The 22,589-nt window shown below is 35.2% G+C and overlaps 1 protein-coding gene and 1 non-coding gene across 6 annotated transcripts; both read right to left on the bottom strand.

The window, feature by feature from the left end:
• Positions 1-859: 859 nt before the first annotated feature.
• Positions 860-7,836, bottom strand: LOC107619447 (Polynucleotidyl transferase, ribonuclease H-like superfamily protein). Of its 5 annotated transcripts, none has more exons than XM_016321738.3 (11): positions 7,724-7,836; positions 6,903-7,061; positions 5,344-6,025; positions 5,142-5,226; positions 4,246-4,333; positions 3,678-3,862; positions 3,373-3,505; positions 3,001-3,137; positions 2,789-2,863; positions 1,315-1,410; positions 860-1,158 (listed from the first exon to the last, which is right to left on the bottom strand). In XM_016321738.3, exons 1-11 carry the CDS (start codon positions 7,827-7,829, stop codon positions 1,096-1,098), a joined length of 1,809 nt encoding a protein of 602 aa, XP_016177224.2. In that variant the 5' UTR covers positions 7,830-7,836; the 3' UTR covers positions 860-1,095. The 5 variants fall into 5 exon arrangements, with proteins under 5 accessions (XP_016177224.2, XP_020966731.1, XP_088356820.1 ...); XM_021111072.2 differs by having other exon boundaries at positions 7,677-7,728; XM_088500694.1 differs by having other exon boundaries at positions 1,341-1,410; positions 7,677-7,728.
• Positions 7,837-20,210: 12,374 nt separating this feature from the next.
• Positions 20,211-20,318, bottom strand: LOC148544282 (small nucleolar RNA R71). The gene has a single exon (XR_015901657.1). It is a non-coding gene; the product is annotated as a small nucleolar RNA R71 (small nucleolar RNA).
• Positions 20,319-22,589: the final 2,271 nt, after the last annotated feature.

The raw sequence follows: 22,589 nt of genomic DNA, 5'->3' as shown, positions 1-22,589 counted from the left end.
ATTAACATAAAAAACAATATTGCATTTATATTGTATTATATTTATATGCAATCGTTTTTTATATGTACTTAGTAAATTTGGTCAATAATGTTTTAACTTCAATTCTTACGGATATTTTTGATAAATTATACAAAATACCTAAAGACAACAAACTTGACCAGACAAAAAACTACCACATTTCTAAATATATATCAATGTTTCATTGATTTTATTTTTACAAATCAAACATGATAATAATATATATTTGATAACATTATTCCTAAGAAACATATTCTTAATAATAATATTACTAGATATTTCATGAAAATTATAAAATGAATGGTGATTAATCTTTTATTTTATTACTTTACCAACTTTTTCGATCTAAATTCTAAGGTTTTAGGCTTCCTAACGAATCAAGCTATTGAGAAGTTGGACTATTAATATGCGTAATTGCGTGAAATATTGAAGTTCCACATAATTTAAGTATGAAAAAATTAAAGAAAATCTCAATAATCTAGAATCAAGTTTAACACTCTACATGTCAAATTCTTAGAGTCTGTTTGAAAAATTTCAAAAGCTACTTTTTTAGACTTTTGACTTATGAAAAGTCACACTAATAGTATTTGGTATATTTTTTTAAATATGTTTTTAACTTTTTGAAAAGTTGTTTAAGAGCTTTTGAAAAAGTAAAAAAATTTGACTTCTCTGATTCTCAAAAGCTATTTTATCGCTCCTATTTAAATACAATTTTAAGATGAGTATTTCTATGATAACTTTCCAAACACAAAATAACGCATTTATAATATAAGTCCTTATGTTTTAAGCTCTTTTTTTAAAAGAACTTAATTAAGTTGTTTACCCATACCGACCCTTAATCTAATCCTAAAATCATGATCTCATTTATAAAATATCAACAAAAAAATTAATGTTAATAAAGTCGCCAGATCTGAGCATAGAAAGAAATGGCATAGTTACACAGAAGCCATGTATCATGTATGCCAATTACTGTGAGGGAACATTTCCTGTAAATATTTACAAAAGACCCTAATTGTTGCATGCAAAAGGAAAATATAGACAATGGGAAGTTCAAGATCAATGCTTCTTGTTCTGAATCTAAGTCTGTTCAACTCTTGATGAATTCTTCTTGGATTTCTTGTTGGTTTCAGAATGAGACACCTTGAAGGCAGTTAGAAACATTTATCATTAGCCACATACAAACGAGGGTATTCTTACAAAAGGAAAACTTTTACAAAAGCCAATGTTATACAAGAAAATGTCATAATAATTGGAAAAGAGAATATGCAATTGAGAAAGGTGGTATTATTTACTCACTATATGGGACTTCCACTCAAATTTACCATTTCCTTGACCAGAAAGATGGTGGAAAATATGAACAAGCACAACAGCATCCAGGGCAGCATATTCTAGCTGCACATATAAAACCGTATTAGATTATTAAATAAATGACTCCATTTAAACTTCAAACAGATTATAGAACTTTAAACAGAAGATGCATCGTGTTATTTGTACACTAAAATGTGGGTGCTTATTGACACCAAAGTTAAATGCAAGGTTGGAAAATAAGAGTTTTAACTTTAAGTGTTGATTTCCTTCGTAATATGTGATAAAATTTGTTTCTCCTTCCCAATGACGTTTAAAGAAAAAAAAGAAAGGAAAAATTGAGCAGTTTAAAGTAACTTTAAACTTAGTTGCATTCATTATTTCGGAAAATTAAATAGCTATGGCATTAATTAAGTGAAGACTATTTTCATAATTTCCTTTATTCTCTTCCTTGAGTAGAAAGTATCTTCCTATTTCAGTTTTCATATAACAACTATATCTTTGATATAGTGAGGTACATAAAAGCCCTTTTCATATTATAAAATTTAAATTCTTCCTCTTTGAATTATAGTAACAAGTTATTACCCCACTCAAATAAGTTCTTTTTGCTTTATCAGTTACAATTAAATTTGGGTTAATGACTATTTTAGCATATCGGTCCCATGCTAAAAGTTGTGTGTTGATAATTCTTTATCCTATTGTCTTATGCAACTTCGTATATATTATGTGTTCTGTAGATTATAATGTGTCTAATTCAGTGGTAAACATTTGAGCTTAAGCATCTATTTTTATTCCAAATCCTTTTATAACTAGAGACAGATGCCAAACTCATTAATTTCATAAAGCTCTAACTCTTTTTTTCAGTTCAAAGTTCAAACGTATTTTCAAAATGTTAATTTAGGAATCGACACATGTTCTATGAAGGCACTGTTTTGCATCTAAAATTTTTACAGCTTTTAGTTTGTTATACTATGCTTTTTATTTGTTATTCTGTCTACTTTTGTGCTTGAGACATAAAACAATTTGATTTCGACAAACTTTATAGGCTCGTGTGTGCAACATACATGCTTTGTGCTAGTAATCTTGTTAAACATCCTCCTAAATACTAGTAAATGAATGAAAAAAAAAATAGATACAATCAATGTCTTGAAAGAACTTCTCCATTTAATAATGATTGATGTAGGAAGATGTTTAGGAGAATTAATCAAGAGGATAAATAATTGTAATATGTTAACGAGTGTTCTTAAAGCACATGTTAAGTAGATAAAAATAGTAACCAAACCCTAAATAATTTCTCATCCATAAATGATAAAGTGAGTTTTAGCTCAATATTCGAGGAGTTTGGTGTTCAAAAAATATTTTTCCAAATTAAAAGGACTGACTTCAGACATGATTCATAACAGGGCGCAACGAAGATGAAAGGCTTTAAATGAATAACAAAGAGGAACGGAGAAATTAGCATTACTTGATTTGGAGTTAAAGGTCTTTGCTCCCAGTTGCTGTTTCGTCTTGTCTTGTTTAGACTAGCTCCCAGTATTTTCTGATATAAAAGATACAAGCTGTGTCAAAATAAGCCATGACAAAAAGAATCGAGTGTTTCAAAGATTACCCCCCACAAGTGTTAAGTGCATAAAAGAAAGACCTGAGACACCAAAAGGGCATTCACATGTACAGTACCTCCGTTAACCTGGCCAAACCACCCCGAGGTTCTTTAAAAATATTCTGAATGTCCAATAACAGTTCGTAGTTCTTGAAGCATTTCAATTCTGGATATGACTGAGCAAGTTGCCTTGTATCACATTGGAAATTATACCCTGAAAAACATAAGCCACGGAGGAGTAATGGACTAATGGTTACCAGTAAAGACATTCAAAGCAGCATAAGCGTTTGAGCCACTATGAAGCATAACATGACCATACTAGCTATTGATAGCCGCTTGCTCATTCAAGTTAAAATAATAATGGCACAAAAAATTAGCGTTAAATGTTCACCAAAAGTATTTTTTGGTTGATACATTCACAAGACTAATGAATTTTAACATTTTCTTACCAAGTTTTAGAATTCTAGGTGACATCAAAATGTGTGTTAGACAATCGTCTAAAGTGTCAGGCACCTCGCTATGTAACTTTATCAGATCAAAGATGAAAGCCTTCTTTTCAGATGCAATTTGCATGATTGAGACCTGAAAAAAGAGAATTGATGGAGAAAGGAAAACAGGATAATCAAGAGTTTCACCTTTGAGACTTGGAAGGCTAGAGATCCTAACAACTAATTTCATATGATTCAAATAAATGGGGGAAAACGGAAAATGCATGGAGAAACACTAATCCATCAGAAAGATCAATTTAATTTACCTTATTTGGCTTGCTGCCTTTTACATAATTAGGTTTCCATTCACAATCAAGACCGACAACTTTAAAACCATCTATATGACTTGTTGCATCAAGCAAACCTTCAACTTCATCAACCCAAATGATGTCTTCAACTAGTAGTTCATCAAGATGCAAATAACGCCCTTCTTGTATAGTTGTTTCAGGTACTAAAAGACAAAAGATATAGTGTTTGTCATCTGAGGATAACATTGCAGATATTTGACATTCTACATAACAATCATGTAAATTAAACAAAATAGCAATAACATCAACCATGAGCTGATAACAAAAGCTCCAGCATGTGCAGAACAATCCACAAAGGTAGGTGTGTCAAACAGGTCGGCACAGCCTAATTAACAATAAAAAATGGGCTGCACTTACTCCATAGCTGGCTAAACAGGTTAGCAATACTGCAGCCCAAACAGTTTAACTCTATACCACCGATCAAATTGTTCCTTCCAAGACTGAGGAATAAAATGGAAGTCCCTTTTTTACACCTCTTTTTTAACAAGTTTTTTCAAGCTCCAAGCTCAGAATTGAAATGGCTTACGTTTGATATCCAAAAACCTGTCAAGGGAGTATCGTTGGCATAATTCATCAACTTTCTCTGTGTAACCAGCTTCCATTGCCAAATAAACCTTGAAAAGATAAATGCTAACCATTACAACACAATCTTTCAAGAACTCACTGGGCCAATAACGGCTAAGAATATGTCAAGAAAGAACTAAGATATTGCAATGGAAAATTAGTAAATAATATCTATACGCTCCACAACTATTTTAGCATAAAACTGTAATAATTTTCAATTATGCATTTGATGCAATAATAATACTTCCTTCAAGCAAAGTTACTTGGTCACTTCCAGGCTTCATAGCCTCGTGAGCACCTCACACTGTTCAAGTCAACTCAATCAGACATCAACATCAGGAACAGAAATCATCAACCTCTGTGTCCTCACTCCAGTTTCAAGATATTCAACATATTTTGTTCATTATATCCACTATTCCACCATAATCAATTCAAATAGTTTCCGTGTTGGGTAGCACGAAGATGAAATCGAGGCACATATGTACTGATATACATGTAAGCTGTAGAACTGGTAAAAAATAAACTTAAAAAAATGAAATTCATATTTTGGCTAAGTAAGACACACAAGGACGTTGTCCAACCAGGATTGCTGATAAGCACCATGCAACTAATGGAGAATAAGAAATAGGTTCTCTAAGAGCCCATAGACAAGAAAATCAAAATAGGAAGCAATAAAAATTCGAGTTTACGTTTGCAGTAACAAAATGTTGACACCATGTAGTACAAGAAGACTGACAATGAGATAGTTTAAAACAAAAGTAAAGCTTTACTCTATGCACAATCTCCAGCTGTATATACTTGTTTAAGTATGCACGTAGAATGACAGTCATTGTGCAAAAGATAACGATAATTACTCACCAAATATTCCATAAGCTGTCTATCATTATTTATTCTTGCCTCAGCAACATCCCAACATCCTTTCTCAGCTAGGTTCTTTAGCGAGCTACAAATCAATGCGGTAATCTTATAAATGAAAATAAAAAAAAGGAAAAGGGGAGGTGGAATTGTATCTATTATGATTTCAACAAATCAGACAGCCGCTGAGGTAAAATACACTAACCTTTCCTTACACCTTTTGTATACATCCGGGAAATCCTGCTTTAAATTATTTTTCTTGATAATCTCATATGCATCCTTTAGCATGTTCTTCTCAACGAACTCCTCAATAAGGGTGCATAGCATTGGCTTCCCCATATACGTCGCCCACTTCTCTGCTGCTTTGTATTGTTTGCTCTTTATCATATCTAGGAGAAATGACTGGCCATAATGACTGATAGAGAAATGCTCCATTAAAGCGACAGCTATTACATACTGCTGGGATTCTAGTAGTTCAACAATATACCGCTCAACAAATTCTTTTGCCGTACCACAACTTACACCATCATTTTCTTTAATTGGGCACATTGCTTTCTCAAAATTTGATAATTTTACATCAAAAGTCTCCAATAGTTTCATGACAATCTTTTCATCATGAAAGATCTGGCCCCTAATAATATCAACAATTAGATGGGCAGCCAAATCTTTCACTTCCAAGGAGTCCTCCAAAGTATTTGATCTTTTCAAAAAGCGGCGGAAAGCAGATATAATTAAATGGGTAAATCCATGACTATCATCTTCAAATAGAGGAGCCAAGTATAGGCATTGAACAGTAAAAGTTGCTGGTCCAGGCTTTGGATCATTTTGGAGCACAAGACATACTTGATACTGAAGTGCTCGGAACTTTGCTGTCGCCTTACATGTTCCTATGCAATTTCATTAGAATTGAAACAAAGTTGAAGTGTAAGTAAAACAATGTATGTTGATGAGACAGAACCACATGAAATCAAATGAATAATCAAATGCAACTGCAACAAAGATGTTTGCTAACTTGTTATTATTATAAAGAAATTCTCCTACTTATTTAAAAGTAGCCAACAAACTTTATCAACACCTCCTATATCTGAAATTATAAAATATTGGATTCAGACAAATGTTCAGTTACAGCACTTCAAAACAATCACCTTCCTGTTCTTGTGCACCCTTGTTTATGACTTTCAGAAACTTTATGATCTAATGTGAACACTTTAAACACATGGGCAATGACAGATTAAAAAAGCCATCATACATGTAAAGTCAAAAGAAAAACTGGATAATTGCATATCACAACATTCCCCTGCCCCACGACTAACCACAAAAAAAAAAAAAAAAAAAACTAACTATTCGACCCTATATAAAAAAAAATGAAATGATATCTTCTCATTCTACCACTCAGCATAACCTTCCTATGAGAAGTGGAAGAATGAGAGCTTGGATAATTAATCTTTGGACATGACAGAAAGAGTATCACTAAAAATCCTATGATGGCCTATGATGGATATTTGCAGCACAAAAGGGAAACGTTAGACGTGGGGATACTCGAGACATGCCTCAAGTACTAGGGTTCAGACGGGTTGAACATGTTTACCGTACAAACATAGGAAAATAAATGCCAATCAGTCTAGCTAAGTATATGAGAGAAACAAATTATCAAGGTTAATTGAAGCATTTCAGCAAACAGGTAGCAGTCATCATCTGAAAGTCCCTGTAATACCACTTGGCAGTTGGCACACAAGTAAAATTGCATAGAGAAGGTACGCATACCATAAAAATAACATTCTTTCAGCAGATATAGAAATACTGCCGGCGATACATGCTTTAAATCATAGAAAGCATGGGTACATAAGGTCCCCATTCCAATGGCATTGTCTATTTTTGTTCCCATCTTGACTACAGTCTTCTCCAAATCCTCCCAGTCAAGAACTGTAATCAAAGCAACAATGTGTTAGATAACCCCTTAAAAGATTCTAAATTAAACTCAGTCAGAGAAAGTCATTGAACTTTGATAATGGTTATCAGTGATAACCAACATTAAACTATTTTTCAATTTTATATAGAAAAGAAAAATAGAGCCTGTTGTAGAAACAGGTAAAACTTGCAGCATTGTTACTCTTGGAACGTAAAAGTTTAAGAATGCGTTGTACACTTGATTCAAACAGAGATCACAATGCAGATTCTCACTCTGATCATGATAATCACAGTTTTATGAACCAAAATTCGGAGGTTAAACCGCGTTGGATACTTATATTATTCACATTAAACTAAGAATTTTCTTCAGGCAAAATGCTCTTACACTGATTAGCGATCAAGGACACCAACACATGAATTCATTAGATTACGTTGATTTTGATAAACACCATGCTCCAAACCTCTTTGGAGACAAGTTTATACCCCTAAAATAGTTTAAAAAGAAAGAAACAAAGAAGGAGGTTCTGTAGAATTATCTCCCCTTCCCCTCCCCTCTCTAATTTTTTATTATCTTTTTAAATATGACCAGTAATAATAAAACAGTCCATGCAAAATAAGAAAGAGACTTACGAGAGAAAAAAAAAACAAGAGAATGGAAGAAGCGAAAGGAAACTTACGCAGTGGAAAATAGCGGAACCAAATTTTGATAGAAAAAGATCCGGAGTTAGTAAATGGTATCAATCTCTCTCTCACTGACTTGGCCAACACCCACCCCCCACGCATGAATTTAAATCTTGTGCAAGACTATACTTATTTAATATTTAATATTTAGTATACATGACATGATTAAAATTTATAATTTTATTATATGTACACTAAAATTAATTATTAATATAAAATATATATTAAAAATAATTTAAATAATATATTATTTATATAAATATATATTAATTAATTTTAATAGTTAATTTTAATATATAAATAATATTTTTTTAAATATTATATTTATCTTTCAGCGGACCTGACCTTTGGCGAACCCTATTATTATTATTATTATTATTATTATATACAGAGACGAAGATAAGAAGAAAGAAACTCATTATTAAAATATATTTCCTGTATTGTACATAGATTTATCATATCACATGTCTGAGTCAATAGCATACATTGCATTATTGTTAACATTTAACATTATATTTATCTTCCAGCAGGCAGGCGTGACCCTTTCCGAATCCAATTATTATATACATAGAGAATGGCGAGAGTAAGATGAGAAGAAAGAAACTGGTTAATTATTTATATTTTCTATATTGTATATACAGATTTATTGTATTAGGTTTCTGAGTCAATAACTGTCTCCCTTCATAAGAGTCAACCTGAATATCAAGTCGGATTAGTTTGTAAAAGGAGGATGATGAACTTTCAATCAACGGTTATCTAATAAAGAGTGTGATCCGAATTTGCATTAAAAAAAAAAAGAATTAGATAAAAATTAAAAGAAAATAGGATAGAAATTTTTAAGAGTGGGACTAAAAAGAAAAAGTAGAATTTTTAACTACATCATGTATATTTATATTATTTTATTTTATTTTTATTTATAGTATAATTTTTAGTTATATTTTTTAAATAAATAAAATAAATGTTTTAATTATCGAAATATATATTTTGGAGATTTTTATCAAAAAATATTGCATCTCTTATCTTATTTACAGTATAAATGATATAAGATAATACATGGAACGACATGGTCGTATCACGTTTATACACGTGTTGTATAATGCTCTTATCTCGTTTACCGTGTAAATGAAATACATGTTATCTTATTTCGTTTATATTGTAAACAAGATAAGAGAAGCGGATGCCTATATATATGTATCTTGTCCACAACTTTCAGTTAGACCCTTTGACTTTTCTTTTTTGGCCTTTTTCCCCATTTTTACCCTTTTTTAATCACATTTCCGAATTACTTGAAGAATATGGCGCGCGCTGATAATCACGATAGAGATATTAACAGACTGAACGCGACTTGGCACATTGCAAGGGCAGCCGACTTTGAGGTTGGTGTTGTCTTTCATTTTATGATTATGTTAAAGCATAGATGTGTTGCCATAATTATGGTATTTTTATAGAGGTAGTATGTAGTATATGTTAGGCGAATAAATATATGGTTAGGATTGGTTTAAATGCTAGGATATGATGTTAGGCATATTTTAAAATGGATGTTAGTTAAATATTTGTTTAGGATAGTTTTTCTTTAGTCTAAGTTATTATTAAGCATATATTTATTAATTTAGTTATTAATTAAGGTTATTAACAATTTGTAATAAACCAAATTAAGTAGCAAAATATTTATGTTTTTATTTACTAAATATCTAAATAAATTATTTTTTTGTTAATTTTTTTTTGTTACTTAAACTAAGTTATCAAGTTGATCGTATACTTGTTGGTTATTTAAATAAATATTTTTACTTATTCTACTATATAGAGGAGATGCGAAATGAATTTTGTTATTCACTATTTAACTAAATAATTTTATTTAAATTAAATAAAATAGACATTTATTAGTGTAGTCATTAGTTATCTTAAGAAACATTTTCATTTGCATTATATTATACAGACATTTAAGTTAATTATTTTACTAAATATATTCATTATTCAAGTAAACTTCTTAATGTAAATAAATTTATAATTTAAATGTTTGTATTTATTTGCGTAAATAGTTTACCTATAGCAGGAACGACTTGCTGCCTCTAGGGGATTAGTCGTTGCTCCCGGTTCTCCTTCTTGCAGCGCAAAGCCGCCACACAAAGCACTCTCTCCTTCTCTGCTGTTTCAAGATCTGCATCCTCTATCTTCCCCTTTGCAACGGTGTTGTCCTTGGCGCCTTTTTTGCCATGCATCGCGCGCTATCGTCGTATAATTGCCTTTGAGATCGGACGTCCTCATCCCTCCCTACTACAGAGACGTTGTCCTCGGCGCCGCTACCTAAGGTCAGATCTACCGGTTGGTGCGCAAATTGTGAACTCACACAACTTAATTGGCAAGTGCACCGGGTCATCCAAGTAATACCTCAGGTGAGTGAAGGTCGATCCCACAAGGATTGTCAGATTGAGCAAGCAATGGTTGCCTTGTTGGACTTAGTCAGGCGAAGTAGAGAAAAAGGGATTTTAGTTGTTGAAAACTCATAAACAATAAGCAAGAGAAATAAAGAAAGCAATAAATAGTTTGGTGTGAAAATAATGTGAGAAAACAGTTAAGGCTTCGGAGATGTTTATCTTACCGGGTTAAAACATCTTACCAACTATTTTAATAATGAATGATTCATTCTATGGCAAACCATAAGTGTCTAAACCCTAATCTCTTAGTGATTTAACCTCCTGTAACATTCGTCAACCGCCACTCTTATGGTCACTTAACTCAGATTAGAGAGTGAAGTTCAGAAAACTAGTTTATACCACGAAGGCCCTAATCACCCCAAACCGGTTGAATAGATGTTGCTTATCCCCATCGGTTTGTGTAATTAGCCATCTAAGAGGAGTATTTTCAAGCTGTAGTTCAAGCGAAATAACTCTCTCTCGAGAATCACAAGAACTCATGTAGAAAAGGGCCATACTCTCGTTCCACCCAGTTCATAAGATTAAGAACGAAAAAAATCCTTGGAATTGAATCAAACATAAATTAAAATAGAAGAATAATAGTTCTAATCCATAGAAATAAACAGAGCTCCTAACCTTAACTAAGAGAGATTTACTTACAGAGAAAACACAATTTCGTCTAATGATGCTTGATGCTAGCTCCTAGATGCCCTAGAAGGGGTGCATCTTATTCCTTATATACTAACCTAGTAATAAATGCTAGACCTAAAAAAAGATTCTATTTGTAAATAAAGATTACAAAAGGAAAATAAAACTAATAAGTTCTAAATCCACTTGGAGGCCCAAAGAGGGGGTGCTCTTGGTGTGAAACGCCAACTTGGGCGTGAAACGCCCTAGGGGGAGTACAACTTGTGCAAGCTAAGGTCCTCTGCTGACGCTAAATGCCAATTGGGCATTTAGCGCCCAGGGGAAGTGCTGCAAACATTTCTTCCTTTTGCTCCAAACTCCACCAAATTGCTCCAAAATTCACCTAAAATTGTAAATACCAAACAACTCAAAATAGCATCCAAAGAGGAATTTTGCACTAAAATCAAGTAAAACTAAATAAAATCTTACTAAAAACAACTAAAAAATGCTAGTAAAAAGGGTATAAAATGCTCACGCATCATAACACCAAACTTAAACCGTTGTTGTCCTCAAGCAACCAAAACAATATATGACCAAAGAAGAGATAATGCTTAAGACTTTGAGTTGTTAATGAAGTTTAGGTCTAGTTACTGAACGGAACTTATGACACTCTACTTCTGAATAGCTTTGGCATCTCACTATCCTTTGAAGCTCAGAAATATCAGCATCCCTTGGAACTAGAACTCGGATGATATTATAGATTCTCTCCTTTAGGCTCTAATTGATTCTTGAACACAACTTTTGTTTTTCCTTGGTGCTTTGCACCTTTGAGCCTAGCCGTGACTCTAAGTGTTTTGTTTTCAAGTTTAACTTGATACATAAACACTACAAGCACTTAACTGGGGAACTCATTGGGTTCGAATTTTCTCTTTCTTTTTCTCCCAGAGAGTGGTGCTCAGAGTCTTAGGCATACTCTGTAAGAGCATTGGGTCACGACTTTAAGTGTTCAGTCTCAAGGGTTACTTGACACTTTCACACCACAAGCATATGGTTAGGAAAAACTACTCTTTTGAGCTTTAGATCAATTTTGACCCTCCTAACCATTAATGCTTAAAGCCTTGGACCTTTTTCTTTTTTTCTTTTTATTTCAATTCTTTTGCTATTTCTTTTGCTTCAAGAATCAATCTTTTTCTTATTTCAGAGAATTAATAATACTTCTCTAAGTTCTTGTTCCTCAAGAACCAATATTTTAAACTCCAATATCGAATATGCACAGTTAATTCATGCATTCAGAATAAAGATAGTGCCATCACATCAAAGTAACTAGAACACGCAATATATAACTCAAAGTGTCATGCAGTTCATTACTTCTTTTTCTTTAAATTTTTGTTTAAGTTCAGTGCAGAATATAACTAACTAAACTAGAAAGTAAGGAAATCCTAATAGTGATTATGCAAACTTTAGAAAAGAAAACAAGAAATAGAATGAAATACTAGAAAACAAAAGCAAGATAAAGGGAGAATGAAACTTAACCACCTCAGTGATGGTGGTTGCTGCTCCCTCCAGGGAATCAGCTAGAGCGTTTAAGCTCTTCAATATCATGCCCCTACCTCCTCTGCTCCTCCATCATCTGATAGAGCAGTGCAGCATGATCCTGATGCTCCAGCATCATATGATCAACCAATGATGTCAGCTCTCCTAAAGATGTGGTCAACTGATACCAGCAGTGACGAGGAGGAAAGTACATCCCTTGAGGCATCTCTGGGATATCCTATGGAGGTGGTGGAACTAGCTCCTGCTGTGGCCCATACCCAAGCTCTCTAGCATGTTCCATACCCTTCTTTGTGATTGGCCTCTCAATGCCAATCAGGGTATCACCCTCAATATGAGCTCCAGCTACTGCACATAGTCGGTAAATGAGATGAGGGAAAGCCAGTCTCACAGTAGTGGAGGACTTATAAGCTATCCTGTAAATCTCTTGAGGTATCACCTCATGCACCTCCACCTCATTGCCGAGCATAATACAGTGAATCATCACTGCTTTCTCGACTGTACCCTCAGAACAGTTACTAGTAGGAATGATGGAGCGTTGGATGAACTCCAACCATTCTCTAGCTATTAGTTTGAGGTCATGCCGTCCCAGCTAGTACGATTGACCTTTAGAATCCCTCCTCCACTAAGATCCAGGGAGGCAGATGTCAGCAAGAACTTGATCCAACCTCTGGTCAGTGTTGATCCTCCGAGTGTATGAATGAGAGTCTCCTCCGGATGGTGGTAACTGTAGCGCCACCCTCACACTCTCTGGGCTAAAATCCAAGATGTGTCCTCTGACCATGGTGCACCAATTCTTTGGCTCTGGGTTCACGCCTCTTGCATGCTTATATGTCACCCAAGCATTGGCGTAGAACTCTCTCACCATCAGTGCTCCAACCTCAGTTACAGAGTTGGCCAGAACTTCCCAATCCCGTCTCAGAATCTAATATAAAATCCCCGGGTACTCATTATCCTTCAGATAGAAGGGAACTTCAGGAATCACCTTCTTCTTGTGCACCACCTCATAAAAGTGCGCCTCATGTGTCAAAGAAGAGAACCTAGTGAAATCCCAAGGATCGAATGCGAGGCCTTCTCTTTTCTCTTCCTTGATGGGGATTCTCCAGTCTTGAGTGCCTTGGAGATAGTAAAAAAAATGAAGGACCAAATCAGAGCACCCAACACCAAACTTAAAAGCTTTGCTTGTCCCCGAGCAAAATGAAAATGAAAAATAAGTGAGGCAAAAGAAAGGAACAAGCAAAAAAGATAAAAGAGAATGGGTAGGGAGGCTTCGGCCTTGGTAGTGAAAGAAAGGGAAAATAAAGAAAGAAAGTGTATATGGGGAAAGGTAAGTAAGAAGGATAAAAGAGTGTGAAGTGTGGTGAAAGTGAATGAAGAAATGGGTATTTATAAGTGGGCGTGGGTTGGGTTTCGGTTATGGGGAAGGTGGGGAGGGGGGAGTTGAATTTGAAATTGGGTTGTTAGGAGGAGATATAGATGGGATTGATGAGAGGGGATTGGGTGGAGTGGGAGGTGGGTTAAGAGAATTAAGGGAAGTGATAGGTGATGGATGGATGAATGTGGATGGAAAAGTGGGTGAAAGAGGAGAGAGAATGGATAAAGTTTGAATTGGTCAAAAGTGGTTGAGGTTGGGGTTTAACCATGGGTACAAAGCGTTCCTTCCATGCTCGCTACCCCCCTCTCTGGGTGATAAACGTTGGTCTGGCGTTTAACGCCAGCAGGGGGTATGACCTCTTTTTTTTTTTTTTTGAATGCACCCTGATAAAGAGGATTTGTGCCGGTTCAGAAATTAGATAAAATAATCCCGTTATGAGTATAGTCCAAACCGACAATCAATCCTCTTGATTAAAGTTTGATTTTCAAATACAAATTTAACCGAGAGTAATTTAACCTCGGGTCGTTCTCCCTAGGAATGCAAATCGATGTGTCACACTTTCAGTTGTGGGGAAAAGGGTTTTAATCAAAGAACGAAAAATTAAAAGAACTAAGGAATAAAAGAACTATGAAATGATCAAAATTGGAATTAATGCAAGTGAAAAGGAAGAAAGGTCAAAACTAGTGAAAATGCAATGGTATGTATAAAAGAGCCTTGACTTGGGAATAAGGATCTAAGGAATCCTATCATCGTCATAACCATAACTATGGAAACTATGATGAGTCAATCTCACTTTTTCTACACCTAACATCAAGGAGTAAGTCAAGCAAGCATAATTGACATTAATCCATAAGTCCTAGCTAACTTACCAAATTAATTGGTAAAAAGCTAGCGTCAATAGAAAGAAGAGTTAACTAACTACCCAAGAATTGCCACTAAATGTCGGACATTATGACTCTAGTATCCTAGGAACTCAAATCCCAAGCCAAGGTGTGAAAATCTACTCAAAATTACCAAGTGGCATTTTCACAAACACTTGGTGGGCATATAACCAAAACATGAGAAATTGCAAAGGAAAATGAAAACTATAACCAAAATATTCACAATATCAACAATAAACAAGCAATCAAGCAACTATAAAGCATAAAACATTAAATGCATCAATCAAAACTTCAAGAAACCAAAATTGCATATATAAACAAAGTAACTTGAACCATAAGAAAATAAAAGCAAAAGTAGTGAGATTAAAGAGGAAATTAAAGAGTACTTACAAAAGATGAGTAAAAATCAAAGATCAAGCTTGACTATAAAATGCTACAAGGAAAGTTTAGGGAACCCTAGAAGAGAAAATGAAGAAAACTATTCTACACTACTCCTACTCCAAATACTATGGAAAAAAATGTCAAAATAAAGTTCTAAGTCCTAATGCCTTCATATGGCTTCATTTTCCCTTGATATATCACCTCAATTTGACTTCAGCACACTCAAAATTGGGCCAAGAAAGCCCCAAATTCGTTAGCCATGTGCTTCATTTATGAATCCACATGCAGGGACCTGTGCGTACACACAGGTGGTCGTGCGTACGCACACTTGCTGATTCGCCTCTTGTGCGTACACACAGGTTGTTGTGCGCTCGCACACTTGTCTGTGTGCTTCTCCTTTGTTTCCTTCATGTGTTCTCCCTTTTTACATGCTTCCTTCCACTTCTACCAACCCATTCTTGCCTAAATAACCTGAAATCACTCACAAAATATATCACGGCATCGAATGGAATAAAAGTGGGATTAAAATCACTAATTTAGGCACAAAAACGCATGTTTTCATATTTAGGTTCAACTTAGGGATAAAACACAAAAGTATGCTATTTAAGTGAATAATGTGAGTTTATGTGATGAAATACATTCAAATCAAGTCAAAATATATCGTCAAATATGGACTCATCACACCCCTAGCACTAAACGCCCTCCCTGGCGTTTAACGCCCCAAGGGGGGGTGCAAAGATTGAAGTTCTACCTCCAAAATAGGCGTTAAACGCCCATGCTTTGCTCCGTTCCTGGTGCTAAATGCTAGAGCTGGCGTTTAGCACCCTTAGCAGTTCTCCTCCAGGGTGTGTTGTTTTCTCGCCTAACTGTTCCTGTTCCTGTTCTAAATGCTATACATGATCACAAACATCAGAAAAACTAGGAAAACTATGAAATCAATGAGAAATAAAATGACATAAGATCAAACTAAAAATAACTGAATTGAAACTGAAATAAAGTAAAGATAGGTTACAGGATACTATGGTTGGGTTGCCTCTCTAGAAGTGCTTCTTTAAGGTCATTAGCTTGACGGGCAGCTTGATGAGCGGATAATTTATACGCTTTTTGGCATTGTTTTTAGTATATTTTTAGTAGGATCTAGTTACTTTTAGGGATGTTTTTATTAGTTTTTATGTTAAATTCACATTTTTGGACTTTACTATAATTTTGTGTGTTTTTCTGTGATTTCAGGTATTTTCTGGCTGAAATTGAGGGACTTGAGCAAAAATCAGATTCAAAGGTTGAAGAAGGACTGCTAATGCTATTGGATTCTGACCTCCCTACACTTAAAGTGGATTTTCTGGAGCTACAGAACTCAAAATGGCGCGCTTCCAATTGCGTTGGAAAGTAGACATCCAAGGCTTTCCAGAAATATATAATAGTCTATACTTTGGCCAAGTTTAGATGACGTAAAAGGGTGTTGAACGCCAGTTCTACGCTGCTGTTTGGAGTTAAACGCCAGAAACACGTCACGAACCAGAGTTGAATGCCAGAAACACGTTACAACCTGGCGTTCAACTCCAGAAAGAGCCTCTGCACATGTAACATTCAAGCTCAGCCCAAGCACACACGAAGTGGGCCCCGGAAGTGAATTTATGCATCAATTACTTACTTCTGTAAACCCTAGTAACTAGTTTAGTATAAATAGTACTTTTTACTGTTGTATTAGACATCTTATGATCCTGGATTGTATTTTTGATCCTGTGATCACGTTTTGGGGGCTGGCCATTCGGCCATGCCTGAACCTTTCACTTATGTATTTTTCAACGGTAGAGTTTCTACACTCCATAGATTAAGGTGTGGAGCTCTGCTGTTCCTCATGAATTAATGCAAAGTACTACTGTTTCTCTATTCAATTCAACTTATTCCGCTTCCAAGATATTCATTCGCACTTCAATATGAATGTGATGAACGTGACAATCACCATCATTTCCCCACGAACGCGTGCCTGACAACCACTTCCGTTCCACCTTAGATTGAATGAGTATCTCTTGGATCTCTTAGTCAGAATCTTCGTGGTATAAGCTAGATTGATGGCGGCATTTATGAGAGTCCGAAAAGTCTAAACCTTGTCTGTGGTATTCCGAGTAGGACTCTGGGATTGAATGACTGTGACGAACTTCAAACTCGCGAGTGCTGGGCATAGTGACAGACGCAAAAGGAGGGTGAATCCTATTCCAGTATGATCGAGAACCTCAGATGATTAGCCGTGCTGTGACAGAGCATTTGGACCATTTTCACAAGAGGATGGGATGCAACCATTGACCACGGTGATGCCTCCAGATGATTAGCCATGCAGTGACAGCGCATCGGACCATTTTCACAGAGAGGATGAAAAGTAGCCATTGACAATGGTGATGTCCTTACATAAAGCCAGCCATGGAAAGGAGTAAGACTGATTGGATGAAGACAGCAGGAAAGCAGAGGTTCAGAAGAACGAAAGCATCTCTATATGCTTATCTGAAATTCTCACCAATGAATTACATAAGTACTTCTATCCTTATTTTCTATTTATTTATTATTATTCGAAAACTCCATAACCATTTGATATCCGCATGACTGAGATTTATAAGGTGACCATAGCTTGCTTCATACCAACAATCTTCGTGGGATCGACCCTTACTCACGTAAGGTTTTATTACTTGGACGACCCAGTGCACTTGCTGGTTAGTTGTGCGAAGTTGTGAAGTTATGTTTGGACTATGGTTCTGTGCATCCGTTTTTGGTGCCATTGCCAGGAAGAGAACGAACAACAAATTTTACAACCTGAGTAACAATTTTGCATACCAAGTTTTTGGCGCCGTTGCCGGGGATTGTTTGAGTTTGGACAACTGACGGTTCATCTTGTTTCTCAGATTAGGAAATTTTATTTTTGTTTTATTTTCAAAAAAAAAAATTTTTTCAAAAATCTTTCAAAAATTTCTCATCTGTTTTCGAAAATTATTTCAGAATTTTTAAGAATGAATTCTAGAGATTCATGAAACATGTAAAGCCTGGCTGGCTGTAAAGTCATGTCTAAAGCTTCCAACCTAACATTATCAAGAGCAAGCCAGTTGTTGCTAATCCACCTGCTGCTGTTTCTGATCCACCTGATTTACATGCTAAAGCTTGACTGGCTATTAACCCATGTCTAACCCTCAGATTGGAGCTTTAGACTAAGAGTACAAGATTCCTGGAATTCATATTAAAACTTTTGGAATCCTTATTTTTCTTTTTCACATTAATTTTCGAAAAATCCAAAAAAAAAATTCATAAAATCATAAAAATAAAAAATATTTTGTGTTTCTTGTTTGAATCTTGAGTCAGATTTTAAGTTTGGTGTCAATTGCATGCTCATCTTGCATTTTTCGAAAAAATTCATGCATTCATAGTGTTCTTCATAATCTTCAAGTTGTTCTTGGTAAATCTTCTTATTTGATCTTTGCATTTTCATGTTTTGTGTCTTTTCTTGTTTTTCATATGCATTCTTGCATTCATAGTGTCTAAACATGAAAGATTTCTAAGTTTGGTGTCTTGCATGTTTTCTTTGTAATAAAAATTTTTCAAAAATATGTTCTTGATGTTCATCATGATTTTCAAAGTGTTCTTGGTATTCATCTTGACATTCATAGCATTCTTGCATGCATTCATTGTTTTGATCCATAACTTTCATGCATTGAGTCTTTTTCATGTTTTTCTCTTTCATCATAAAAAATTCAAAAATAAAAAAAATATCTTTCCTTTTTTCACTCATAAATTTCAAAAATTTGAGTTGACTTTTTCAAAACTTTTTAAAATTCAATTGTTTCTTATGAGTCAAATCAAATTTTCAATTTGAAAATATTATCTTTTTCAAAATCATTTTCAAAAATAAAATCTTTTTCATTTTTCTTATTTATTTTCGAAAATTTTAAAATATTTTTCAAAAATCTTTTTCTTAATTTTATCTCATAATTTTCGAAAATATCTTCAACAATTAATGTTTTGATTCAAAAATTTCAAGTTTGTTACTTGCTTGTTAAGAAAGATTCAAACTTTAAGTTCTAGAATCATATCTTGTGATTTCTTATGAATCAAGTCATTAATTGTGATTTTTAAAAAAAAATCAAATCTTTTTCAAAACTAATTTCAATCATATCTTTTCAAAAATATCTTTTTATCTTATCTTTTTCAAAATCATATCTTTTCAATCATATCTTTTTGAAACATATCTTTTTCAAAAATTTGATTTTAAAATATCTTTTCTAACTTCTTATCTTCTTATCTTTTCAAAAGTTGATTTTCAAATTTGTTTCAACTAACTAACTAACTTTTTGTTTGTTTCTTATCTTTTTCAAAACTACCTAACTAACTCTCTCTCTCTCTAATTTTCGAAAATATCTCCCTCTTTTTCAAAAATTCTTTTTAATTAACTAATTGTTTCAAAATTCAATTTTAATTTATTCCTTCTTTTAATTTTCGAAAATCACTAACCATTTTTCAAAAATAATTTTCGAAAATTCTCTTTCTCTCTCTCATCTCATTCTATTTATTTATTCATCTACCAACACTTCTCTTCATCTCACATCTCTACTCTCCTCACCCTTGTGTTTCTTTCCTTACATTACATTCTTTTCTTCTTCTTTTCTTCTACTCACACAGGGACCTCTATACTGTGGTAAAAAGAATCCCTATTATTATTTTTCTGTTCCCTCTTTTTCATATGAGCAGGAGCAAGGACAAGAATATTCTTGTTGAAGCAGATCCAGAACCTGAAATGACTCTGAAGAGGAAACTAAGAGAAGCTAAATTACAACAATCCAGCAAGCACCTTTCAGAAATTTTCGAACAGGAAGAGGAGATGGCAGCCGAAAATAATAATAATACAAGGAGGATGCTTGGTGACTTTACTGCACCTAATTCCAGTTTACATGGAAGAAGCATCTCCATCCCTACCATTGGAGCAAACAATTTTGAGCTGAAACCTCAATTAGTTTCTCTGATGCAGCAGAACTGCAAGTTTCATGGACTTCCATCTGAAGATCCTTTTCAGTTCTTAACTAAATTCTTGCAGATCTGTGATACTGTTAAGACTAATGGAGTAGATCCTGAAGTCTACAGGCTCATGCTTTTCCCCTTTGCTGTAAGAGACAGAGCTAGAGTGTGGTTGGACTCTCAATCCAAGGATAGCATGAACTCTTGGGATAAGCTGGTCACAGCTTTCTTAGCCAAGTTCTTTCTTCCTCAAAAGCTGAGTAAGCTTAGAGTGGATGTTCAAACCTTCAGACAGAAGGAAGGTGAATCCCTCTATGAAGCTTGGGAGAGATACAAGCAACTGACCAAAAAGTGTCTTTCTGACATGCTTTCAGAATGGACCATCCTGGATATATTCTATGATGGTCTGTCTGAATTAGCTAAGATGTCATTGGATACTTCTGTAGGTGGATCCATTCACCTAAAGAAAACGCCTGCAGAAGCTCAAGAACTCATTGACATGGTTGCTAATAACCAGTTCATGTACACTTCTGAGAGGAACCCTGTGAGTAATGGGACGCCTCAGAAGAAGGGAGTTCTTGAAATTGATACTCTGAATGCCATATTGGCTCAGAATAAAATATTGACTCAGCAAGTCAATATGATTTCTCAGAGTCTGAATGGAATGCAAGTTGCATCCAACAGTACTCAAGAGGCATCTTCTGAAGAAGAAGCTTATGATCCTGAAAACCCTACAATAGTAGAGGTGAATTACATGGGTGAACCTTATGGAAACACCTATAACCCCTCATGGAGAAATCACCCAAATCTCTCATGGAAGGATCAACAAAAGCCTCAACAAGGCTTTAATAATGGTGGAAGAAACAGGTTTAGCAATAGCAAGCCTTTTCCATCATCCACTCAGCAACAGACAGAGAACTCTGAACAAAATACCTCTAATTTAGCAAACTTAGTCTCTGATCTATCTAAGGCCACTGTGAGTTTCATGAATAAAACAAGGTCTTCCATTAGAAATTTGGAAGCACAAGTGGGCCAGCTGAGTAAGAAGATCACTGAAACCCCTCTTAGTACTCTCCCAAGCAATACAGAAGAAAATCCAAAAGGAGAGTGCAAGGCCATTGATATAACCATCATGGCCAAATCCAAGGAAGAAGGGGAGGACGTGAATCCCAAGGAGGAAGACCTCCTGGGACGTCCAGTGATCAATAAGGAGTTTCCCTATGAGGAACCAAAGGAATCTGAGACTCAACTAGAGACCATAGAGATTCCATTAAACCTCCTTATGCCATTCATGAGCTCTGATGAGTATTCCTCTTCTGAAGAGAATGAAGATGTTACTGAGGAGCAAGTTACCAAGTACCTTGGTGCAATCATGAAGCTGAATGCCAAATTATTTGGTATTGAGACTTGGAAAGATGAACCTCTCTTGTTCACCAATGAACTGAGTGATCTGGATCAACTGACATTGCCTCAGAAGAAACAGGATCCTGGAAAGTTCCTAATACCTTGTACCATAGGCACCATGATCTTTGAAAAGGCTCTGTGTGACCTTGGTTCAGGATTAAACCTCATGCCCCTCTCTGTAATAGAGAAACTGGGAATCTTTGGGGTGCAAGCTGCTAAAATCTCATTAGAGATGGCAGACAATTTAAGAAAACAGGCTTATGGACAAGTAGAGGACGCATTAGTAAAGGTTGAAGGCCTTTACATCCCTGCTGATTTCATAGTCCTAGATACTGGGAAGGATGAGGATGAATCCATCATCCTTGGGAGACCCTTCCTAGCCACAGCAAGAGCTGTGATTGATGTTAACAGAGGTGAACTAGTTCTTCAATTGAATGAGGACTCCTTTGAGTTTAAAACTCAAGGACATCCTTCTGTAAACATGGGAAAGAGGCACAGTAAGCTTCTCTCAAAATAGAGTCAACCAGAGCCCCCACAGTCAAACTCTAAGTTTGGTGTTGGGAGGCCACAACCAAACTCTAAGTTTGGTGTTGGGGAGTCTCAACAATGCTCTGAACATCTGTGAGGCTCCATGAGAGCCCACTGTTAAGCTATTGACATTAAAGAAGCGCTTGTTGGGAGGCAACCCAATTTTTATTTCTCTAATTTTATTTTATTGTTATTTCATGTTTTATTAGGTTCATGATCATGTGGAGTCACAAAATAAATCAAAAAATTAAAAAAAGAATAAAAAACAGCAGAAGAAAAATCACACCCTGGAGGAGGATCTTACTGGCGTTTAAACGCCAGTAAAGAGCATCTGGTTGGCGTTCAACACCAGAACAGAGCATGGATCTGGCATTGAACGTCAGAAACAAGCAGCATCCTGGCGTCCAGACGCCAGAAATGCGCAGTGAAGAAGAGCTGGCACTGAACGCCAGAAACAAGCATCTGGCTGGCGTTCAACGCCAGAATTGCATGCAAAGGCATTTTACATTCCTAATTGGTGCAGGGATGCAATTCCTTGACACCTCAGGATTTGTGGACCCCACAGGATCATCTCAGCATCTGTGGACCCCACAGGATCCCCACCTACCACTACTCACTCTCTTCCCTCTTCTCAATGTTCATCCTCTCTTCCCAATAAATACTCTTCCTCAAAACTCTTCACCAATCACCTCAATCTCTCTTCCCTATC

The sequence above is a fragment of the Arachis ipaensis genome, chromosome B9, assembly GCF_059453495.1.
Source record: "Arachis ipaensis isolate K30076 ecotype BB chromosome B9, ASM5945349v1, whole genome shotgun sequence".
Lineage (NCBI taxonomy): Eukaryota > Viridiplantae > Streptophyta > Magnoliopsida > Fabales > Fabaceae > Arachis > Arachis ipaensis.
This window is presented reverse-complemented; position numbering and strand designations above follow the sequence as displayed.

What these genes read in the sequence shown, in the direction of transcription:
- LOC107619447 (XM_016321738.3), bottom strand. Translation starts at nt 7,829, where the DNA reads ATGCGTGGGGGGTGGGTGTTGGCCAAGTCAGTGAGAGAGAGATTGATA. An exon ending in GTTCCGCTATTTTCCACTGC is followed by an intron (nt 7,062 to 7,723) that starts GTAAGTTTCCTT and finishes CTTTGATTACAG; the next exon opens with TTCTTGACTGGGAGGATTTG. An exon ending in TTGAGTGGAAGTCCCATATA is followed by an intron (nt 1,159 to 1,314) that starts GTGAGTAAATAA and finishes ACTGCCTTCAAG; the next exon opens with GTGTCTCATTCTGAAACCAA.